At 53.5% G+C, this 21,806-nt stretch overlaps 3 protein-coding genes across 3 annotated transcripts; all 3 read right to left on the bottom strand.

Moving 5' to 3' along the window:
- Window positions 1-4,618: 4,618 nt before the first annotated feature.
- ENH_00034450 (hypothetical protein, conserved) lies at window positions 4,619-11,687 on the bottom strand (the record flags this gene model as incomplete). The annotated part of the gene is made up of 9 exons (XM_013585048.1): window positions 4,619-5,016; window positions 7,119-7,370; window positions 7,794-8,190; window positions 8,472-9,023; window positions 9,240-9,590; window positions 9,698-9,797; window positions 10,109-10,375; window positions 10,775-10,970; window positions 11,438-11,687. The coding sequence occupies 9 exons, from the start codon at window positions 11,685-11,687 to the stop codon at window positions 4,619-4,621; spliced, it is 2,763 nt and encodes a 920-aa protein (XP_013440502.1).
- A 3,357-nt stretch (window positions 11,688-15,044) lies between these two features.
- Window positions 15,045-17,387, bottom strand: ENH_00034440 (hypothetical protein, conserved; the record flags this gene model as incomplete). Its single annotated transcript, XM_013585047.1, has 1 exon — window positions 15,045-17,387. One exon carries the CDS (start codon window positions 17,385-17,387, stop codon window positions 15,045-15,047), a length of 2,343 nt encoding a protein of 780 aa, XP_013440501.1.
- A 1,606-nt stretch (window positions 17,388-18,993) lies between these two features.
- Window positions 18,994-20,238, bottom strand: ENH_00034430 (hypothetical protein, conserved; the record flags this gene model as incomplete). Its single annotated transcript, XM_013585046.1, has 1 exon — window positions 18,994-20,238. The coding sequence occupies one exon, from the start codon at window positions 20,236-20,238 to the stop codon at window positions 18,994-18,996; it is 1,245 nt and encodes a 414-aa protein (XP_013440500.1).
- Window positions 20,239-21,806: the final 1,568 nt, after the last annotated feature.

The following is a 21,806-nucleotide window of genomic DNA, read 5'->3' as shown; positions in this document are numbered from 1 at the left end:
GAAACCCCGAAACGGCCCCGAACTGAGGTGTACGTACACCCCAGCAAGCCCGCACTTCGCTGCTTCCGAAATTAATTCCCTTTCATTTCTTTTCCTTTCTGAAGCTCTGAAGAGCTCAAAAGTCTCGAAAATTAAATCTTGCAAAAGTCTAAATTGAAGTAAATGAAAAGGCTTTTATTAATTCCTCTTTTGTGCACTTTTTTGCAAAACTTTCCACAGCCGCGGCCTTCAGGTGTACGTACACCCCAGCAGCAGCAAACCCAACTGCTGCTGCAGTTTTTTCTTTTCTTCTTTTCTTCTTTTTCCACTTCAGCTCTTTCTCTCTTTTCCCAAATCAAGTGAAGTCCCCAGCAGCAGCTAAAAAACGCCACCAAACACCCCTAAACCCTAAACCCTAAACCCTAAACCCTAAACCCTAAACCCTAAACCCTGAAAGACAAAGTGTGGGGCGTGCGGGCAGCAGAGCGGTGCAATAGAAGGGCTAAATGCGGGCTTTTTAGCAGCAAAAGAAGTAAATGCTTTCATTTATTATTTATTTATTTATTTATTTATTTATTTATTTATTTATTTATTTATTTACTTTTTATTTATTCTTTTCAGAAATGATTTTCTTTCTTTTGCTCCCGTCTGCAGTGCGTGGCGCAGCTCCCAGCTGTCTGTACACCTCAGCAGCTTGTTCAAAAGACAAAAAGACTTTTCTTAATTTCTGCTGCTGCTCATTTCAACTCCAAACTTCTTTTGCTGCTGCTGAGGCAGCAGCAAAAGAATATAAGAGTAATCCTAATTCATTTAGTCTTTAATTAAACTCTTAGACTTTAAACAACAACAAGATTGTAGAAAATCCTGCAGCAGCAGCAGCAGCAGCAGCAGCAGCAGCAGCAGCAGCAGCAGCAGCAGCAGCAGCAGCTCTCAGGCGTCGCCAGCGCTATCTCCCGTTGCTGCAGCTGTCAGATCTTTTGTCTTTAAAGAAGTCCAAAAGCTTTTACTAAAGTGTTTAAATTGCATGCACTCTTTGTCATATAAGTACTTTATATAATTATTTTATATAAGTATTATATATAAGTATTATATGCAAGTATAATATGTTAGTAATACATATATATATATATATATTCACATATATATATATATATTTTATAAACAAGTATTATATATAAGGATAATTTATATGTAATATATATATATATATATTATATGTAAGCGCTATATATAAATATTATATACAAGTATTATACAGAAGTATTATATATAAATACTATATGCAAATATTATATATAAATATTATATAAATTATATATATATATATATATATATATATATATATATATATATATATATATATAAGTATTACTTATAAGTATAATATATAGGTAAAATATATATGTGTAAAATACTTGTGGGATTTAATCTAATTAATATTCACTCATATATATATAAATATTAATAGTGGATATTATGTATATAAATAAGTATATATATTTATATTATTTATAGATAAATATAATAGTGCACATTATATATGTGTACCTATTTTGCATTATTTATTCACAATAAATAATGCAATATTATATTTATATTTTATTGTTTATAAATAAATATATTACTGCATTTATTTATGTGTCTTTTGGTGTACACAAATATGAATTATATATACTAATAGATGCACAATGAAATATACAGTATATATACATTTATATTTATGTGTAAAAGTATAAGTACACATATAACTATATAGCTACATATATATGTATATATATACACATATATATATATATATATATATATATATATATATATATATATATATATATATATATATATATATATATATATAGATATATATATATATATGGATATTATATCCACACACATTAGTATAATATCTATGCATATACATGTATATATATATATATTATATATATGTATATAGATACATGTATATATATACATATATATATATATATGCACTTATGCCTATAAAAATGTGTATATTAATATATATTGGTATGTGTGGGTATTAAATAAAGAAAAGAGCACATTTGTGTGGACTAATTTGTACAGATCTGTAAACTAAGGCATGAAAATATAAAAAGCAAATAAGTAATTGAGGTGTATGTACATCCGAGTTGAGGTGTACATACACCCGAGGTCATTCCCGTGAAATAAGACCAAATTTGTCAGAAATTGAATTCTGTTTTTTCTTATTTTGAATTGAATGGATTATTAATTGATATTGTAGAATTTAATTTGAAGAAACTTGAACAATAAGACAGATTAAATTGCTGGAAAACAAATCCGAAAGTCTCGAAACTGGCCTAGTGGCAGTTGTTTTAAAAAGATGAAAGAACAAAATTGATCGCAGAAAGTCCGGAAGTTTCGAAATAAATAAAAAATAATATTTCAAACCAAAAATGGAAAAGAAAATACCAAATTGGAGTCCAAAGAAGAAATTAATTTATTTGTTTCGGGAGTTTTGCACAAGTCTGCAGAGCTGCTTTTCAGAAGGTCGAAAACTCCACAAAATGAAACGCAATTTTTGCCAAAAGTTGCATTTTATTTGATTAAAGTTCATTTTTAATCTTCTTTGCATTTCTAAAACTCGAAAAAGATTAAAAATGGACTTCAATTTCCCTTTTTGAGGAAAAGTGCAAAAGTTGAATTCAAACGCGGCCAGCCCGGTGTACGTACACCGCAAGTTCGGCAAAATGGGAAATGGGAAATGCAAAGTTTCGGAGATTCTCCTGAAGACATTTTAGTTTTTATTATTATTTAACTATCATTATATTATTATTTAATTACTATTTTATTATTTTTATTTTCATTTAGCGCAAAAAAGCGCCTAAGTCCGGTAGAAAGAACCATGCCTTCAAGCAGGAGGCTATTTCCCACTCTAAACCCTAAACCCTAAACCCTAAACCCTAAACCCTGAGACGCATGGCCTGGCCCGCAGCGCGTGAGTCTTGCCTTTAGCGGCAGCAGCAACGTTTGCTGCTGCAGCTGCTGCCGCAGCACTTGCTGCAGCAGTAGCTGCTGCAGCACTTGCTGCTGCAGATGCTGCCGCAGCATTTGCTGCAGCAGTAGCTGCCGCAGCACTTGCTGCTGCAGCTGCTGCCGCAGCACTTGCTGCAGCAGAAGCTGCTGCAGCAGTAGCTGCTGCAGCAGCTGCTGCAGCTGCTGCTGCAGCTGCTAGCTGCTGGTGAGGGAGTTTGTTTGCTGCTCTTCTGCTGCTGCCTTCTCAGCTAGCTGCAGCCGCTCAGCTAGCCACGCAGGCAGCAGCCGCCAGTTAAAGAACTGCAGCAGAAAGGCAGCAGCTTTTTCTTTTTCTTTTGGAAGAAAATATATTTTGCTTCGCGTCTCAGCGCTCACGAACGGCTGGCGCACACAGCACATACACACAGCTAGCTGGCTAGCTAGCTGGCTAGCTAGCTGGCTAGCTAGCTAAGTGCCTAGCTGGCTAGCTAGCTAGCTAGCTAGATATGCAGCTGGCTGTCTAGCTGGCTATCTAGCTGGGCCATCTAGCTGGCTAGCTAGCTGGCTATCTGGTTGACTGGCTCATTGGCTATCTAGCTGGCTAGCTGGCTGGCCACCTAGCTGCCTAGCTAGCTGGTCCACTGGCTGGCTAGCTGGCTGGCTAGTTAGCAAACTGCGGCTAGCTAGCTGGAGAGCCAGCTGTTTAGGCAGTTGGTACAGCTAGCTGTTTAGCTAGCTGGATAGTTACCTAGGCAGATCGCTGGGCCTCCGAAACGATGCAAAGCCAGCCCCTGTCGCTAGCTAGCTAGCTAGCTAGCTAGCTAGCTAGCCATCTAACTGCCAATCTGGCTAGCTATTTAGCTAGCTAGCTAGCTAGCTAGCCAGCTAGCTAGCCAGCCAGCTAGCTAGGTATTAATCTAGCTAGCTGCCCAACTAGCTAGCCTGCTATTATTATAGCTAGCTAGCTATTATTATAGCTAGCTAGCTATTATTATAGCTAGCTAGCTAGCTAGCTACTTAGCTAGTCAGTTGACTTACCTCTAAGGTCTTCCAGACCAGAGCCGCGTTAACACCGCAGCTGACGACCACCGCGAGGCCTAAAGAAAGAAAAGAAAAGTAACAAAAAATAAATTAAACAGCAGCAGCAGCAGCAGCAGCAGCAGCAGCAGCAGCCGCAGCAGCAGCAGCAGCAGCAGCAGCAGCAGCAGCAAAAAAAGGGACGAACAGAGCCAATGAAGTGAATCAAAAGCAAGCAGCAGCAGGTCGCTGGCGCTGACTAGCCACTCTCGCAGCAGTCGCAGCCACAACGCCCGCAGCTGCTGCCCAGCTAGCTGGCTAGCTAGCTAGCTAGCTAGCTAGCTGACCCGCCCGCCAGCTAGTTGGCTAGTAGGCTAGCTAGCTAGCTAGCTAGCTGAACAGCTGACCAGCTAGCTATCCTGCTAGCCAGCCGACCAGCCAACTGGCTAGCCAGGCAGCCAGCTAGTCAGCAAGCCAGCCAGCTAGCTGGCCAGCTAGCCAGCTGGCCAGCCAGCTAGCCAGCTAGCTAGCTGCCAGCTAGCTGGCTAGCTAGCTGCTAGCTAGCTGGCTAGCTAGCTGGCTAGCTAGCTGCTAGCTAGCTGGCTAGCTAGCTGGCTAGCTAGCTGGCTAGCTAGCTGGCTAGCGGCTGGTTCTCACCGAGGTGGTGGGAGTAGAGGGGGGCCAAAAGGGCGAAGAAGTTGAAGAGGGACTGCAGCGGCAAAGAAGAAAAAGAAAGAGCAGCAGCATCAACGAGAAGACACAGCTGCTGCCCCTCGTTTTGGTTTGCTGCTATGCCACTTTCTATTAAAAACAGCAAACACTGCCGCCAGTCTGCTGCTGCTGCTGCTGCTGCTGCTGCTGCTGCTGCTGCTGCTGGGGCGGCGGGGGGGCCCCCTGCTGCTGCTGCTGCAGCGGGGCGCGGCGCGCGAGCTGCTGCTGCTGCTGCTGCAGCAAATGGCAGCAAATTGGACAGCCGCAGAATCAGACATGGCCTCGACAAGTTGTCTTGCGAATAAATGTATCCCCAGTCTAAAAAGCAAAAAAGAAATAAAAAGAAATAAAAAAGAATTAAAAAAGAAATAAAAAAGAAATAAAAGGGAATAAAGATGGAATAAAAGTGGCATTTAATGGAGAACAAAAGGAGATTAAAAGGAAATAAAAAGCAAGTCTGCAGAAAAGAAGAAAAAAGCTTCGAAAAGAAAAGAAAAAAGAAGAAAGAAAAACAGAAATGAAAAGGAGGAAATAAAATTAATAATTAAATAAAATAATTAAATAAAATAATCAAATGAAATAATTAAATAAAATAATTAATTCAATCAAAAATAGTCCGAGAAAGCTGGTCAGAAACTTGTCTTTTTTCAACGTTTTTGGAGTTGAAAGTATCGAAAAGAGAGGAAAAAAGAGGAAATAAAAAGGAGAAAATGAAAATAAATAATAGAATGAAAATAAATAATAAAATAAAGAATTAAATAAAATAAAGAATTAAATAAAATAAAGAATTAATTCAATCCAAAACACTTCGAGAAAGCTGATCAGAACCTGCAAAGTGTTGGAAACTTTCGCGGAAAAGAGGCGAAAAGTGCCGAAAAGAAGGGAAAAAAGAGGAAATAAAAGCGAAAAAATGAAAATAAAGAATAAACTAAACAATTAAATGAAATAATTAATTAAATTAATCCAAAATACTTCGAGAAAGCTGATCAGAAACTGCAAAGTGTGGGAAACTTTTCGCGGAAAAGAGGCAAAAAGTGTGCAAAAGAAGGGAAAACACAGAGAATAAAAGAGGAAAAATGAAAATAAAGAATAAAATAAACAATTAAATGAAATAATTAATTAAATTAATCCACAATACTTCGAGAAAGCTGATCAGAAACTGCAAAGTGTTGGAAACTTTTCGCGGAAAAGAGGCAAAAAGTGTCGAAAAGAAGGGAAAAAAGAAGAAATAAAAGCAGAAAAATGAAAATAAAGATTAAAATAAACAAATAAATAAAATAATTAATTAAATTAATCCAAAATACTTCGAGAAAGCTGATCAGAAACATGTCTTTTTTCAAGTTTTCGAATTTGCGTTTTCGCCCGCCAGCGCAGCAGCGCCTCCACGTGGCTCTCCGCCTCCGCCACCTGCAGCAAAAGATTCACTCCATTTAATCATTGAAATTAATTTATTTAAATTATTTATTTATTTATTTATTTATTTATTTATTTATTTATTTATTTATTTATTTAATTTATTCTTTTAAAACATTTTAATCCACCAAACAACGCAAAGCCAACAGGAAATCAAACGCGCAACCGCAACTATTCAATAAATTCACAAACGCAGAAGCAGCGCGAAACTAAACCCTAATCCTAAACCCTAAACCCTAAACCCTAAACCCTAAACCCTAAACCCTAGACAAATGCCTGAAATAATTAAGAGGCACAGGGACATTTGCGGGCCAGTCAGTTAAAGAGTAAAACACGCAAACGCACAAAACGCAGCAGAAAACGCAGATGGGTGGCTAGGGTTTAGGGTTTAGGGTTTAGGGTTTAGGGTTTGGGCTGCTGCCTGGGTCAGCTGGGAGCGCCAAGAGGAAGAAATAAGAAAAAAAAAGCAGCAGCAAACACTCACGCTGCAGCTGCTGCTCAGCAGCAGCATGCGAACTATATCGCCGCGGCTAACGCCCAAAGTCCCAAACCGCTGCAGCAGGGTCTGCACCACCTGCAGCAGCAGCAGCAGCAGCAGCAGCAGCAGCAGCAACAGCAGCAGCAGCAACAGCAGCGCGTGTGAGAGGTGGCGGTGGAACTGGAGGAACACGGCAGCATCATCAGCTGCTGTTCCTGCTGCTGCTGCTGCTGCTGCTGCAGCGCAGCAGCAGCAGCAGCGTGCGTGGCGGCAGCAACACTAAAACAGCACTGCAGCAGCAGCCCCAGCAGCAACGCCAGCAGCAGCAGCGCGAAAAAAGCAGCAGTGCCAACGAAACAAGCGCGCAAACACCAGCAGCAGCAGCAGCAGCAGCAGCAGCAGCAGCAGCAGCAGCAGCAGCAGCAGTGGCTTGCCGCTGCCTGCTTGGGGGAAAGTGCATCATCTTCTGCAGCTAAAAGTCTCTGAAAAGAAGACAGCCGAATTCGCTGGTCCCCCAGAGCAACCCCACCAAGAACCACCCCCTGCAGGTCGCTGCAGTAGGCCCAGCCGGGGCCGCTGGCTGCTGCTGCTGCTGCTGCTGCTGCTGCTGCTGCTGCTGCTGCTGCTGCGTCGCAGGCCGCAGACGCGCTCGCACCCGATGCTGTGGCCACGCCCGCTGCTGCTGCTGCTGCGAAGTTCGCTGCTGCTGCTGCTGCTCGCGTTGCTGCTCCTTTTGCTGCTGGGGAATCTTCCCCCACAGAGACGTCCGCTGCTGCAGCAGCTGCAGCAACGACAGCAGCAGCAGCAGCAGCAGCAGCAGCACAAACAGCGTCCATTGCCCCAAAGCACCGCCTCTGCTGTTTCTGCTGTAGCAGAAGAATCTTAGCAGCAACCCAGCTAGCTAGCCAGCTGGCTAGCCAGCTAGCTAGCCAGCTAGCTACATAGCTAGCCAGCCAGGTACCTAGCTATCCAGCTAGCTAGTACAGCAGCTAGCTAGCTAGCTAGCCTTCCAGCCAGCCAGCAAGCAACTAGCCATCCAGCTAGCTAGCTAGCTAAGCAACCAGCCAGCTAGCTAGCTAGCTAGCCAGCCAGCTAGCTAGCTAGCTAAGCAACCAGCTATCTAGCTAGCTAGCTAGCTAGCTAGCTAAGCAACCAGCCAGCCAGCTAGCTAGCTAGCTAGCTAGCCAGCTAGCTAGGGACTTACGCGCCGGATTTGCTGCATTATCTTCGCGAGCAGCAACTAAAATTTTGGGAAGCAAAAGGACATGAGACAAAAAGGAAAGAGCAGCAATTGAGGCAGCACTGGTCTGGGGAGAAGCAGCAGCTGCTGTCAGCAGCAGCAGCGGCAGCAGCAGCCGCTGCTGCTGCTGCTCCAGCTCCTCCTGCTGCTCCTGCTGCTGCAGCCCCGCTGCAATCACCGTTGCAACGGCCGACGCAGCCAGCCGCTCAGCAGCAGCAGCAGAACCAGCAGCAGCAGCAGCAGAACCAGCAGCAGCAGCAGCAGCAGCAGCAGGCTCTCGCTGCTGCTGCTGCGGCGAGGCTAGTGTAATCACACAAGTGACAATACACCGCCCTGCCGGGTCCGCGTTGTCCCTAGATACCTGCAGCAGCAGCAGCAGCAGCAGCAGCAGCAGCAGCAGCAGCAGCAGCAGCAGCACAGGGACAGAGCCACGCAAGTTGGAGAGAAACAAAAAGGGTTTCTTACTGCTTAATGAACAGCAGCAGCAGCAGCAGCAGGCAGCAGCACAGGCAGCAGCAGTGTGGCCAGCAGGGGGAGCAGCCGCAGCAGGTGACACAGTAGAAGACGAGCACCAAATGCTGCAGCAGCAGCAGCAGCAGCAGCAACAGCAGCAGCAGCAACAGCAGCAGCAAAGCGGCCCACCTGCCAGCCAACAGAGGCCACTGAGACGCAGCGGCGCCTAAAGAGGTCCCAAGTGAGAGCAGCAAGCTGCCTTGCTGCTGCTGCTGCTGCTGCTGCTGCTGCCGCTGCTGCTGCGGCCCCTGTTGCCAGCGGCTGAGGCAGCAAGGACGCAGCAGACTTCCCGTGTGCTGTCGCCTCTGAACTGCCAGCAGCAGCAGCAGCAGCAGCAGCAGCAGCAGCAGCAGCAGCAGCAGGGCGTGGAGCTACGGCAGCATTGCAGATGTCTGTGCTGCTCCCAATTATGTACAGAGTGCCGTCAGCATCTGCAAACAGCATATACACCAAACCTGCTGCTGCTGCTGCTGCTGCTGCTGCTGCCGCTGCTGCTGCTGCATCTGCTGCTGCTGCTGCTGTCAGTATGGGAGCTGCTGCTGTCACTGGTGGCCGTAGTGCTGCTGCTACTGCTGCTGTGCCCGCTGTTGCTGCTGCCTGTATTGTTCCTGCTTGAGTTAGTAGATTTGCTGCTGCTGCTGCTGCTGCTGCTGTGCTGCTGCTGCCGCTGCTGCGCTGCTGCTGCTAGCGCTCACCAGCAAACCCTGACCGAACCAGTTCGATCTCGCAGCACTTTGCTGCAGGTGAAAGAAGCAGCGCAGCAGCAGCAGCAGCGCAGCAGCAGATGGCCAGCGTAGGCAGCGGCAGCAGCACAGCAGCAATCAGCAGCAGCAGCAGCAGCGGCGCCGCCAGCAGCAGCCACGAGGCGAAGTGGAGGCCCCCGAGGGCGCCATGAACTGCAGCAACTGCTGCAGCAGCTGCTGCAGTCGCTTCCGCTGCTGCTGCTGCTGCTGCGGAGCTGTCCGCTGCAGCTGCTGCTGCAGCAGGTGCTGCTGCAGCTGCTGCAGCAGCTGCTGCAGCAGGAGCAGCAAACCACCGCAGCAGCGGGGGAGGCAGCCGAACTAGAATTCTGTCGCCCTCAAGAGCTGCTGCGTCAAGAGGCTCCAGCAGCCGCCACTGGCCCAGAGAGAGCGGCAGCAGCAGCTGCTGCAGCTGCTGCTGCTGCTGCTGCTGCTGCTCGCTGCACACTGCTGTGCCCCACGGGCTGTACAGACACTCCGGACACATCAGCAGACGAGCCACCACTTCCTGCAGCAGCAGCAGCAGCAGCAGCAGCGCAAAACTAATTAAGAGTCGCCTCTTGCAAACCCTAAACCCTAAACCCTAAACCCTAAACCCTAAACCCTCGAGGTTACCTGTGGCGCGTCCACTTGTGTCTGAGCAGCAAAACGTGAGGGGCCCCTCAAGTCCCGCCAGAAGCAGCCCAAGTTGCTGCAGTGGATTTGCTGCCAGTCCCTACAGAGCAGCAGCAGCAGCAGCAGCAGCAGCAGCAGCAGCAGCAGCAGCTTCAGCACGACGGGGGGTCTGCTGCCTGAAGCTCGAGAGCTCTGCATTTAATTCCCAGTGCCCAGCCCCTAAACCCTAAACCCTAAACCCTAAACCCTAAACCCTAAACCCTAAACCCTAAACCCTAGACCCTGGGGCACCTGGAGTTTGTTTTTAAGTCTTGAAAGTCCCTCAAAAGTTGCGAAATAATTCTTTTGAGAGGAAATGGAAATTTGAGAGAACGAGGGTTTGCTGCTCTCCACTGATTGGGGTGTACGTACACCTGAAACGGCGCGCTGCCCGGCAGCAGCGGCTTCTCCTCCCCCGCTGCTGCTGCTGCTGCTGCTGCTGCTGCTGCTGCCTCGCCGCCCCCACTCCCCGCTGCTGCTGCTGCTGCTGCTGCTGCTGCTGCTGCTGGGGGCTGCGTGCCATTGAGCAGCAGCAGCAGCGGCAGCGGCTGCTGCGGCAGCGGCAGCAAATTGTGGGGCAAATCTACTGGGGGAGGTTTCGTGCTGCAGGCCGACACTGCAGCAAGAATTGCTGCCAGCCTAAATAAATAAATAAATAAATAAATAAATAAATAAATAAATAAATAAATAAATAAATAATTAATTAATTAATTAATTATTAAATGAGTTGTCACGGGAGATGGTCTTGAAAGAGAAGGGGGAAAAGCAAAGCAAATGGAAGGGCAGCAGCAGCTGCTGCGAAGAGCAGCAGCAGCAGCAGCAGCAGCAGCAGCAGCAGGAAGAGACACAGCGGCCAGGCGAAGAACAGCAGCAGCAACAGCACCAAACCAGCAGCAGCAGCAAAGGGAGATAAAATGTAAAGACAAAGAGCAGCAGCAACAGCAGCAACAAGAGCAGCAGCGGCAGCAGCAACGGCTGCAGCAGCAGCAGCAACAGCAGCAGCTGCTGCTGCAGCAACATCAGCAGCAAGAGACGCACCATTTCTGGGCCTCCTCTTTGCTCTCAAGTCCCACGTGCAGCAGCAGCCAGTCGCGCTCCTCCCCCTCTCCCTCTGCTGCTGCTGCTGCTGCTGCTGCTGCTGCTGCTGCTGCTGCTGCCTGCGGCTGCCAGCGAACGCAGAAGCTGTAGAGCTCCACGCCGCTGTGGCTCAAGTTGTCCTCAGCAGAAAATAAGCCTGAACGCAGCAGCAGCAGCAGCAGCAGCAGCAGCAACAGGAGCAGCAGCTGCAGCAAGAGCAGAAGCAGCAGCAGCGCCACCACCATCACCGCCACCAGCTGCAGCAGCACCAGCAGCAGCAACTGCAGCAGCAGCAGCAACTGCAGCAGCAGCACAACTGCAGCAGCAGCAGCAGCACAACTACAGCAGCAGCAGCAGCACAACTGCAGCAGCAGCAGCAGCACAACTGCAGCAGCAGCAGCAGCACAATTACAGCAGCAGCAGCAGCACAACTGCAGCAGCAGCAGCAGCACAACTGCAGCAGCAGCAGCAGCACAACTGCAGCAGCAGCAGCAGCACAACTGCAGCAGCAGCAGCAGCAGCACAACTGCAGCAGCAGCAGCAGCACAACTACAGCAGCAGCAGCAGCACAACTGCTGCAGCAGCAGCACAACTGCAGCAGCAGCAGCAGCAGCAGCAGCGGACCCTCGACAGCAGCAGACTCGAGGGGAATGGAAGTTTTGGGTTTGAGGGAGCTGCTGCTGCTGAAGCACTTCAGCAAAAAGCCATCCAGCAGCAGCCAGCGCTGCTGCCACTGTACGTACACCCGGCCGGGGCAGCAGACGTACACCGCGCCGCTGCGGCGCAGCCCCCGCAGGCTCTCCGCGCTGCTGCCCGCTGCTGCTGCTGCTGCTGCTGCTGCTGCTGCTGCTGCTGCTGCTGCTGCTGCGGACATTGCGGGGACGGCGGCGGCCTGGCGGGGGCGGGAAAGGGAAGAAATGAATTAAATGAAATGAATTGGAAATTAAAAAAAGAAAAAAGAAATGAATTGGAAATTAAAAAAAGAAAAAAGAATTTTTATTTTTTTATTTGCTTCTGAAGTGCTGCTGCAGCAAATCGGACTTGGAAGAATTCAATTTGAAGCATTTAAGAAGCAGCAGAAGCTCTGCAGCAGTCAAGAAGCCAGCTTGCTGCAGCAGGAGAAGAAAACGAGGGCCACGAGCTGCAGCAACAGCGGAAGCTGCAGCAGCAGCAGCTGCTGCTGCTGCTGCTGCAGCAGCAGCAGCAGAGAACCGGCAGCAGCCGCAGCGGGAAATGAGCAGCTGCAAACAAGCAGCAGCAAGCAAAGGGGAAACAGCAGCAGCAGCAAAGAAGTGAGAAGTGAGCCGCCTGTGCAGGATTTGGAGAGTTTGGAGGCCCAGAGAGCTTCTTTTGGAGAAAATTAGCTGCTGCTGCTGCTTAATTTTGAATATTAGAATTTAAAAAAGGAAAAAAGAAAAAAAAAGAAAGAAAAGAAGTGGTGGAGTTGAAGGCCGGGGGCGCGGCCTCGCGCGGGCGCCCGAGGTGTCTGTACACCTCAGACCAGCGCCGATTTTGCCCTCCTTTCGACTTTTTGAGATTCTCACTTCATTTAAAAGTTAAAAATGGATTTTCTCTTCATTTAAAAGTGAAAAATAACTCAAAGTGTTGGTTTTTGGCGGTTAATTCGGGCGCAGCTGCTGCAGCTGCTGAGGCGACGCCAGGCAGCCGCAGCCGCAGCAGCAGCAGCAACAGCAGCAGCAGCAGCAGCAGCAGCAGCCAGGAAAACGAAACAAAAGCCTTAAATAATGTTTTAATTCCTTTTTTGTCTTTTTGAAATTAAAAACTCCAAAAGAAAACCCAAACAGACACCAGGCGGGGGGCCCCCAACGCGGCGGGGGGCCCCCCATCTGCTGCGGCTCTCTGCGGCACAGCCCCGGGGCCCTTTGGGGTTTGAATTTGAGTAATTTTGACTAATTTTGATTTATTTAAATTAATTTTAATTAATTTTATAAAATTAATTTTTAATTTTATAAAATTAGTCATTAATTGCCTTCATTTTGACCCTTTTTACCCCCAAACGCCAGCTGCTGCAGCGCAGCAAACCAGTGACCTGCTCTGTCTTGTTCAATTTCTCTTCATTTCATTGAAATCAAAAATTCAAATTTTCTTTTTAACTCCTCCGACTCACCAGCAGGCCGCTGAGGTGTACATACACCCGAAACGAGCGGCTGCGCGAACTCCTTTCAGGGAAACTCAGGTGTCTGTACACCGCACTTGAGACCCGCATGCGGCCCCAGCCTTTGCTGACGAACAGAAGGCCTAGCTAGCTGCTGGCTAGCAGGCTAGCTAGCTGCTGGCTAGCTAGCTAGCTAGCCAGTGGCTGACTAGCTAGCTGGCTGCTGGCTAGCTAGCTAGCTAGCCAGTGGCTGACTAGCTAGCTAGCTGCTGGCTAGCTAGCTGGCTAGTTGCAGCTTAGAGGCACGCCAGTGGCTAGCCAGTAGCTAGCCCGTGACTAACTAGCCAGCTATCCAGCGGCTAAATAGCTAGCTAGCCAGTGGCTAGCCAGCTCACTAGCAAGTGGCCAGCTAGCTAGCTAGCTAGCTAGCTAGCTAGCTAGCTAGCTGCAGCTCAGAGGCGCCCCTTTCTAGAAGAAGGCTCCGCTGGGGGCTGGGGTGTACAGACAGCAGCAGCCAGTTGCTGCACTTTGTGGCAGCAGAATACAAAAATAAAAAGAAGAACAAAACCCTTTTTTGTAACTTTTGACAACCTCGCTTTAATCTAATTTCCAACTTGTTGAAAAATCCGGAGCTGCGCGTCCGCGGCGCTTCTGAGGTGTACGTACACCCCACCGCCCGTGGGGTGTACGTACACCTCAGCTGCAGCAGCAGCAGCGCGGGGTGTACGTACACCGCAGCACCCGCTGGCTGCTGAAGAAAAGCCACAACTTGTTCACAAGTTTTTCTTTGTAAAACTTTGTAAATGAAAGAAGAAAAGAAAAGCGACTCTGTGGCTGCGAGCTCGAGCTGTACGTACACCCCAGCTGCTGCGCCGCCCCACCTGCTGCTGCTGCTGCTGCTGCTGCTGCTGCTGCAGCTCCCGGGGCCCCGCAGCAGCAAAGACAGCCAAAGCAGCAGCAAAAAGAGACAAAACAGAAACAAAACAAATAAGTTGAAATCCATCTCGCCTTTCTCTTCTCTTTAAATGCATCCAGCAAACAAAAACCCAAAACCAACAAAAACTTTTAACCCAACCAATCGCCCCACAAAGGGGCCCCCAGGGGCCCCCGGGGGGCCCCTAGGGGCCCCCCGGGGGGCCCCCAAGGGAGGCCCCAGAGCCCTTGCCAGGGGGCCCCCCTTGGGGGCCCCAAAGGCCACCAGGGAAACCCCGAAGTGCCCCCAAGGGGCCCCCCAAGCGCTTCTAGGTGGGGGCCCCAGGGGGCCCCCCGGAGGCCTCGAAGGCCCCCTAAGGAGCCCCCAGGGGGCCCCCTAAAGAACCCCTTTAGAGGCCCCCGAAGCTGCTTTAAGGGGCCCCCTGGGGGCCCTTCACGGACCTTTAGGGGCCCCCGGGGGCCCCCAGGGCCCCCGGAGGCCCCCCAACGGAGCTCAGCTAGGGGCCCCACAGGGGGCCCCACAGGGGGCTCCCTGAGGCGGAAGGGCCCCGGGGGGCCCCCCTTAAGGGCCCCTCTTTAGAGGACCTGGGGGGCCCCTTTAAGCCCCTCTCAGGGGGCCCCCATGGGGCCTTTCGGGGCAGCACGGGGGCCCCCCTAGGGGCCCCCAGGAGGCTCTAGGGGGCCCCCGGTGACCCCCAAATACACTAGAAGGGGCCTCCCTCACAAGTACCCCACAGGGGGCCCTTAGAGGGGGCCCCTGTGGGGCCCCTAGAGGGGGCCTCCGTGGGGCCCCTAGAGGGGGCCCCTGTGGGGCCCCTCGAGGGGGCCCCTGTGGGGCCCCTCGAGGGGGCCCCCTGTGGGGCCCCTGAAGGGGGGCCCCTACAAAACGCCCCTAAAGGGGGCCCCCCTAAGAAGGCCCCTTATGGGGGCCCCTACAAAACGCCCCTAAAGGGGGCCCCTTAAGAAGGCCCCGAAATGGGCCCCCAAGAGGGCCCCTAAAGGGGGCCCCCTTGGGGGCCCCCGTCGGGGGGCTCCCCGGAAAGTCCCTTTGGGGGCCCCCTTTGGGGGCCCCCAAAGGGGGCCCCTAAAGGGGGCCCCCAAAGGGGGCCCCTAAAGGGGGCCCCCAAAGGGGGCCCCTAAAGGGGGCCCCCAAAGGGGGCCCCCCGGCTTCACTGGGTCTTATTAAGGGGGGCCCCCCGCCTCTTCAAAGGCCCAGGGGTCTCCCCGTTGCATGCGGCGGTGGGGGGGTTCGTGTCTGTCTGCTGCTGCTGCTGCTGCTGCTGAAGCAGCAGCAGCAGCAGCTGCTGCAGCGCTTGCCCCACTGAGGTGCAGCTGCCAGTTCCCCTGCTCGAACTGCTGCAGAAACTGCTGCTGCTGCTGCTGCTGCTGCTGCTGCTGCTGCTGCTGCTGCTGCTGCTGCTGCTGCTGCTGGGCGCCGAGGTGCGGGCCGTAGGCGCTGCTGCAGCTGCGCGGGGAGCCCGCCGCAGCCGCCGCGCCGCCCCCGCTGCCGCCGCCGCTGCTGCTGCTGCTGCTGCTGCTGCTGCTGCTGCTGCTGCTGCTGCTTGCTGCTGCTGCGTTGAGGCCGAGGGGGGGCGCGTAGGCGAGGAAGAGGACGAGGGGAGTAGCAGCAGCAGCAGCAAACAAGTGAGGGACTAGGGGGGGAATGCTGAAGACAGAGCCTTGCTGCAGCAGCACTTGCTGCTCCCTTTCTCCTTCAACAACTCTTAAGAAGCCGCGGCCCCCCAGCACGAGCCCGCAGAGGCCTGCATGCAGGTGCAGCCGCCAGCAGGGCGCTCCTGCTGCTGCTGCTGCTGCTGCTGCTGCTGCTGCTGCTGCGAACCGCGGGCCCCACACCGTCTCGATGCTGCAGCTCAGCTGCCGCTGCGAGAACAGCGGCGTCATGTGGCAGCCACCCACCGGCTCCTCCTCAGCAGCAGCAGCAGCAGCAGCAGCAGGCGCTGCTGCTGCTGCTGCTGCTGCTGGCGCTGCTGCTGCTGCTGCTGCGCCTGCTGCAGCGCCTGCTGCTGCTCCTGCTGGTGCTGCTGCGTCTTCCGCTGCCCCTGCTGCTGCTGCTCCGGACCTCGGCGACTGCGTGCAGCGAGAGGGATCCTCAGCAGCAGCAGCAGCAGCAGCAGCAGCAGCAGCAGCAGCAGCAGCAGCAGGTGGCCGTGTCTCAGCAGCAAGCAGAGCAGCAGCTGCAGCAGGAAGCAGCTTTTCCTTCCACAACTCCGCAGGCATCCAAAACGAAGGCGCGTCTGCAGCAGCAGCAGCAGCAGCTGGCTGCAGGTGTTTCGTCACTGCCCCTGAAAGAACAGGTTGCTGCTCTGCTGCAGCAGCAGCAGCAGCTGCTGCTGCTGCTGCTGTTGCTGTGGATTCTCCTGCTGGCTCGTCGCCGCTGCAGCTAGTGAGGGAAGGAAAGGGAGTTGCTGCGCCAAGCGGCAGCGACACCATGCCGCTGCTGCTGCTGCTGCTGCTGCCGCTGCTGCTGCTGCTGCTGCTGCTGCTGCTGCTGCTGCTGGGAAAAGGTGCAGGCGGCAGCGGTTGGTGGGTGTGGGGCTCTGTCTTACTAATGGCCCTGAATTCTGCTGCGCCCATTTGCCTAGCAGCAGCAGCAGCAGCAGCAGCAGAGAGGAAGCCGTTCTGCTGCTGCTGCAGGGACTGCTGCAGCAGCAGCTGCTGCTGCTGCTGCTGCTGCTGCTGCTCCGGCCACAGCACTGTGGGCACAGGCCTCGCGTGGGGATTCCACTGCGGCTGCGGGTGGCCCAGGGCCCCACAGATGCCCAGCGGCAGCAAAGGTGGGGTTGTTGTGTTTTGGTAAGTTGCTGCTGCTGCTGCTGCTGCTGCTGCTGCTGCTGCTGCTTCCTTGGGGCCTTCTCCCCCTGGGAACACGGGGCAGGACGGGGCCTCCGGTGTACGTACACCCGAAGCTGCAGCAGCTGCTGCTGCTGCTGCTGTTGCTGCTGCTGTTGCTGCAGCAGCAGCAGCAAAGGGAGACGGCGAAGACGCGGGCAGGCAGGCGAGTGGCTGCGGCGCTGGCCCGGGAGACACACCGCCTGCTGCTGCTGCTGCTGCTGACGGTGCTGCTGCTGCTGCTTCAGCAGCAGCAGCAGCAGCAGCAGCAGCAGCAGCAGACCGGGGCTCTGGCGGATCGGCTGGGCGCACTGCCAGCGCCGCTGCTGCGGAGTCTGTACTGGCGGCAGCAGCCCCCGTCTCCGCTGCAGCTGCTGCTGCTGCTGCGTCTGCTGCTGCTGGCTCTGCTGCTGCTGCTGCTGCTGCTGCATCAGCTGCTGCTGCTGCGAGGGAACCTTCGGGGCGTTTCCTGGCGCTGCTGGGGCTGGCAGCCTCGGGGCCACCCCCAGGGGGCCCCCCCGGGGGGCCCCCCAGGGGCCCCCCGGGGGGCCCCTCTTGGGGGGCCCCCCCAGAAGGCCCGCCGGGGGGCCCCTCCAGGGGGGCCCCCGGGGGGCCCCCCGTGAGGGCGTCTCGTTTAAGGGGCTTCTGGAGAGAAGAGTTTAGTAAAGTCTTCATTTGATAAAAAGCAAAGAAAGAGAAGGTTTTTGCTGCTGCGGGCAGTGTGCTTGGGTGGCGCGGATGCCTCGCGGCTCTTGCTGCTGCTGCTGCTGCTGCTGCTGCTGCTGCTGCTGCTGCTTCTGCTGCTGTCGCAGGAGGAGGCCGCGCAAGACTCTAGCTAAGAAGCAGCATTCGCGGAAGTGGGCCGGGGTTTCTTTTCAGTGTCTCGGAGCCGCTGCAGTGTACGTACACCCGAGCCCCCAGTGGAAGGCAGGAGGAAGCCCCGCCGCGCCGCCGCGCCTTCAGCCGTTTTTTTTTCTTTTTTTTCGCAAATTTCTTTTTTATTTAATTAAAAATTACTTTTAATTCCATTTAAAAACAAAAAATCAATAAATTACCCGCCAGTTGCCTCCGCCGCCGCAGCGGCTGCCGTGGGGCCCCGGCGGCTGTCTGCAGAAGGCTTGCGGTGTCTGTACACCTCAAACCGCAGCCCTCATTTTCCTCCTTTTCTTCTTTTCATTTTCAAACTTAAAGAAGCAAACGGAGACGCATGCATCCGTGTCTGCTGCTGCTGCTGCTGCTGCTGCTGCTGCCTCGCTGCTGCTTTGCTGCTGCGTTGCTGCTGCTTTGCTGCTGCTTTGCTGCTGCGGCCTCCAGAGGCGCAGCAGCAGCGCCGTCGCCGCGCAGTTCAGGTGTACGTACACCGCAGCGCTGTGCTGCAGAAGCTGCGCAAATGCTGCAGCAAATTGAAGGCCCCGAGGCCCTTTTTTGAGGGAAAAGGAGGCCTAAAGTCTTCAACAATTAACAAAAAGAAAAAGAAAAGAAAAGAAAAAGAAAAAAGAAGAAAAGTGGCGTTTAAAGAAAGGCAAAAGAGGCGAAAGAAGCAGCAGCACAGCTGGGGTGTATGTACAGACAGCAGCACGCAGCAGCAGCAGCAAAACACCGACTGCAGCACAGCAGCAGCTAGCCAACAGTTAAATTTAAATTGTTAAATAAATTCTTCAGAACTAAATCAATTAAGAGATAAATTCTGCTGCCTGCTTGCTGCTGCTGGGCCTTTGGGGCCCTCAGCCAGCAGCAGCAGCAGCAGCAGCAGCAGCAGCACAGTGCACGTGCTGGCTGCTGCCGACTAGGCCACAGTGTTTACTGCAGCAGCAGCTGGGGCTACTCTGCTGCTGCAGTGTTTCTGCTGCTGCAGTGTTTCTGCTGCTGCAGTGTTTCTGCTGCTGCAGTGTTTCTGCTGCGGTGTCTCTTTCGCTTAGAAACGAGACGCGAAGACAGCCTGCTGCAGCAGCAGTGCTGCAGCAGAAGTGCTGCAGCAGCAGTGCTGCAGCAGCAGTGCTGCAGCAGAAGTGCTGCAGCAGCAGTGCTGCAGCAGCCCCTCCTCGCGCTGCTGTACCATTCTGCGCTGCTGCAGCAGCTGCTGCACCGTACAGCAGCTGCTGCAGCAGCTGCTGCACCGTACAGCAGCTGCTGCAGCAGCGGCTCCCGCAGCTGCTGCACAGCTGCTGCACCTGCTGCAGCCGCTGCACCTGCCGCAGCTGCTGCAGCGCCTCCTGCAGCGCACTGCTGCCGCTGCAGCAGCAGCAGCAGCAGCAGCAGCAGCAGCAGCAGCAGCAGCAGGTCAGCGTCGTTTTTTCCTGCGGGTCATTTTCCAGACGCAGCCGCCGACGAGGCAAAGAGCGAAAAGTCCCAAAATAAGTCCAATGACAATTCCTGTGACGTTGTGGCTGCTGTCTTCGGGAGCAGCAGCAGCAGCAGCAAGAAGAGTGCCTGCTGGCAGCAGCTGCGTTGCTGCAGCAGCAGGCGCTGCAGCAGCAGCAGGCGCCGCAGCAGCCGCAGGCGCTGCAGCAGCAGCCGCAGGCACTGCAGCAGCAGGAGCAGCAGCAGCAGCAGGAGCAGCAGCAGCTAAGTTTGCTGTCAAGTTCGTCTGAGGAGTATTTAATGCAAAAGGTCCTGATAAAGCTTGCTGCGCCCCCCCCATCAAAGTTCCTGCTGCACTTCCCAGCAAAGCGCTCCCGATCCCAGCCAGAATGCCCTGCGCTTTGCTGCTCACCTGCAGCGCCGAGGGGGGCCCCCCCTCGGGGGCCCCCAGGGGGGCCCCCTGGGGGGCCCCCCCCTCGGGGGCCCCCTGGGGGGCCCCCTGGGGGGCCCCCCCCTCGGGGGGCCCCTGGGGGGCCCCCCCCTCGGGGGCCCCCAGGGGGGCCCCCCCCTCGGGGGCCCCTAGGGGGGCACCCCGGGGGGCCCCCTGGGGGGCCCCCGAAGGGGGGGACCCCGCCGCGGGGGGCCCCCGGGGGGCCCCCTGGGGGGATCCCTGCGGGGCCCCTGGGGGGGCCCCCAGGGGGGCTTCTGCGGGGGAGGGGCCCCCGGGGGGCCCCCCGTCGGGGTGCAGGGCGGAAGCAGCTGAGAGCCGCTGACGCAAGGACACAGGAAGCTCCTCAGACTCTTCCTCCTGCTGCTGCTGCTGCTGCTGCTGCTGCTGCTGCTGCTGCTGCTGCTGCTGCTGCTGCAGCAGCAGGAGGCTCTGGCTCTCAGTCGCGGGCTCGGTGACTTCAGCAAAAGCCAAGGGAGGGTTTAGTGCAGCAAGTTCTCCTTCGTCAGTTTCTAAGAAAGCCTCAAGGTCCAAACCAGCACCAGGGGCCCCCTGGGGGGCCCCCGGGGGGGCCCCCAGGGGGGCCCCTAGGGGGGCCCCCTGGGGGGCCCCCAGGGGGGCCCCCTGGGGGGCCCCCAGAGGGGGGCCCCCCGGGGGCCCCCGGAAACTCTGCAGGCCAACTGGGGGGGAAATGCTGCTGGCGAAATGCGAAAAGAGAAAAGAGACAAAGACAGGAAGCAGCAGCCGCAGGGCCGGCGGGGGGAGGCGGGGCCTCATTGCTGCAGCAGCTAGGCTGGAGAGAAGCAAAGGGCAGCAGCAGCTGCTGCTGCTGCTGCTGCTGCTGCTGCAGCGGCAGCTGCAGCAGCAACAGCAGCAGCGCAGGCGCTGGGGCCCTCAGACCGCCGCCGCAGAAGAGCCCCAGGGGCCTCTTTTGGGGTGTACAGACAGCTGAGCCGCGAAGAAGAAAGAGACAAAGGCGCGAAGGCAGCAGCAGCAGCAGCAGCAGCAGCAGCAGCAGCTGCAGCAGCAACAGGGGACACGCGCAGCAGCAGGAAGGCTGCAGCGACGCCGTTCTCGCTGTCTCTCGCGAAAGATGAACAATTAAGAAGTTCTTTTTCTTTTCCAATTCGGTTTTATTATTTCAAATTGAAAATAAAACAAACAAATGCAGAAAAGAAGCAGCAGGTTCTGCTGCAGCTGCGGCGAGGCCTCTTGGCTTGCCCACGGGGCTCCGCAGCAGCTGCCGGGGCGCCTCGACCGCCAAAACGCGCCAAAATGCACAAAAAAGACTTTAATTGGATTTTATTTTTGAAATAAAACAGAAAAAAGTGCTTTTTAAGGACAAAAAGAGCTCTTTTGGGCGCTGCGGCAGCCGCAGAAGCGGCGGCTGCCGTGGGAAACAGAGCCTCGCGCCACTGCGGCTAGTCTGGCGGCGGGCTCTCCCGCGGCTGAAATTCCACAATTTGGACTTCAAATTACTTTTAAAATTAAATGTTTTAATTCAAAAGAATTAAATTCGACTTTAACGCAAAAAATAACCGCCAGATCCCGCAGCCGGCGCCGCCCGGCTCGCGGCCGCAGCCGACGCGCGGACCAATGGCCTTCGGCCACTGCCGCCTTAATGGCAAGCTGAAACATCCTTTTAAAGGCAATTTCAAATAAATATTTAAATTTGTTTTTAAATTAGCTTTCATAATATGTCTTTTGGGGCCTCCAGAGGGCCGAACGGGCCTCGCGGCGCTGCGGCCAGGCAGCGGGCATTGGGGTGTACGTACAGCTGCTGCAGCCAGGTGTATGTACACCCCATGCTCTCGCTCTGAATTTAAAAAAGCCAAAGACAGCCTAAAAGCTTTTTATTTAATATCTATTTACCTCCAAGTTTTCTTTTTTTCTGTTTTGGCCTCGCGGGTAGACCTCTTACTCCCTACGGCTCAATCCCTAAACCCTAAACCCTAAACCCTAAACCCTAGGTTTGAAGAGAAACCATTCAAATAAAGGTGTCTCTTCAAGTCTTGAGGCAGCGGGCACCCTGGGGAGAGCGGGAGATGCAGAAACCCTAAACCCTAAACCCTAAACCCTAGGGCCCAGAGTTCAGCAGCCCGAAGAGCCGCACACCCACAGGGGCCGGCGGGCCACTGAGATAAACCCTAAACCCTAAACCCTAAACCCTAAACCCTAAACCCTAAACCCTTTGAACGTTGAAGCTGTCGAGTGCGTTGGGCGGCTCATCGACGGCAGGGGCACCCTGCAGCGCAAACCCTAGGCTAGCCGCTCCCAAACCCTAAACCCTTACCTCCCAAACCCTAAACCCTAAACTCTAAACCCTAGACCTTAAACCCTGAATC

Source organism: Eimeria necatrix, genomic scaffold (genome assembly GCF_000499385.1).
Source record: "Eimeria necatrix Houghton genomic scaffold, Enh_scaff250, whole genome shotgun sequence".
NCBI classification, from domain to species: Eukaryota; Apicomplexa; class Conoidasida; order Eucoccidiorida; family Eimeriidae; genus Eimeria; species Eimeria necatrix.
This window is presented reverse-complemented; position numbering and strand designations above follow the sequence as displayed.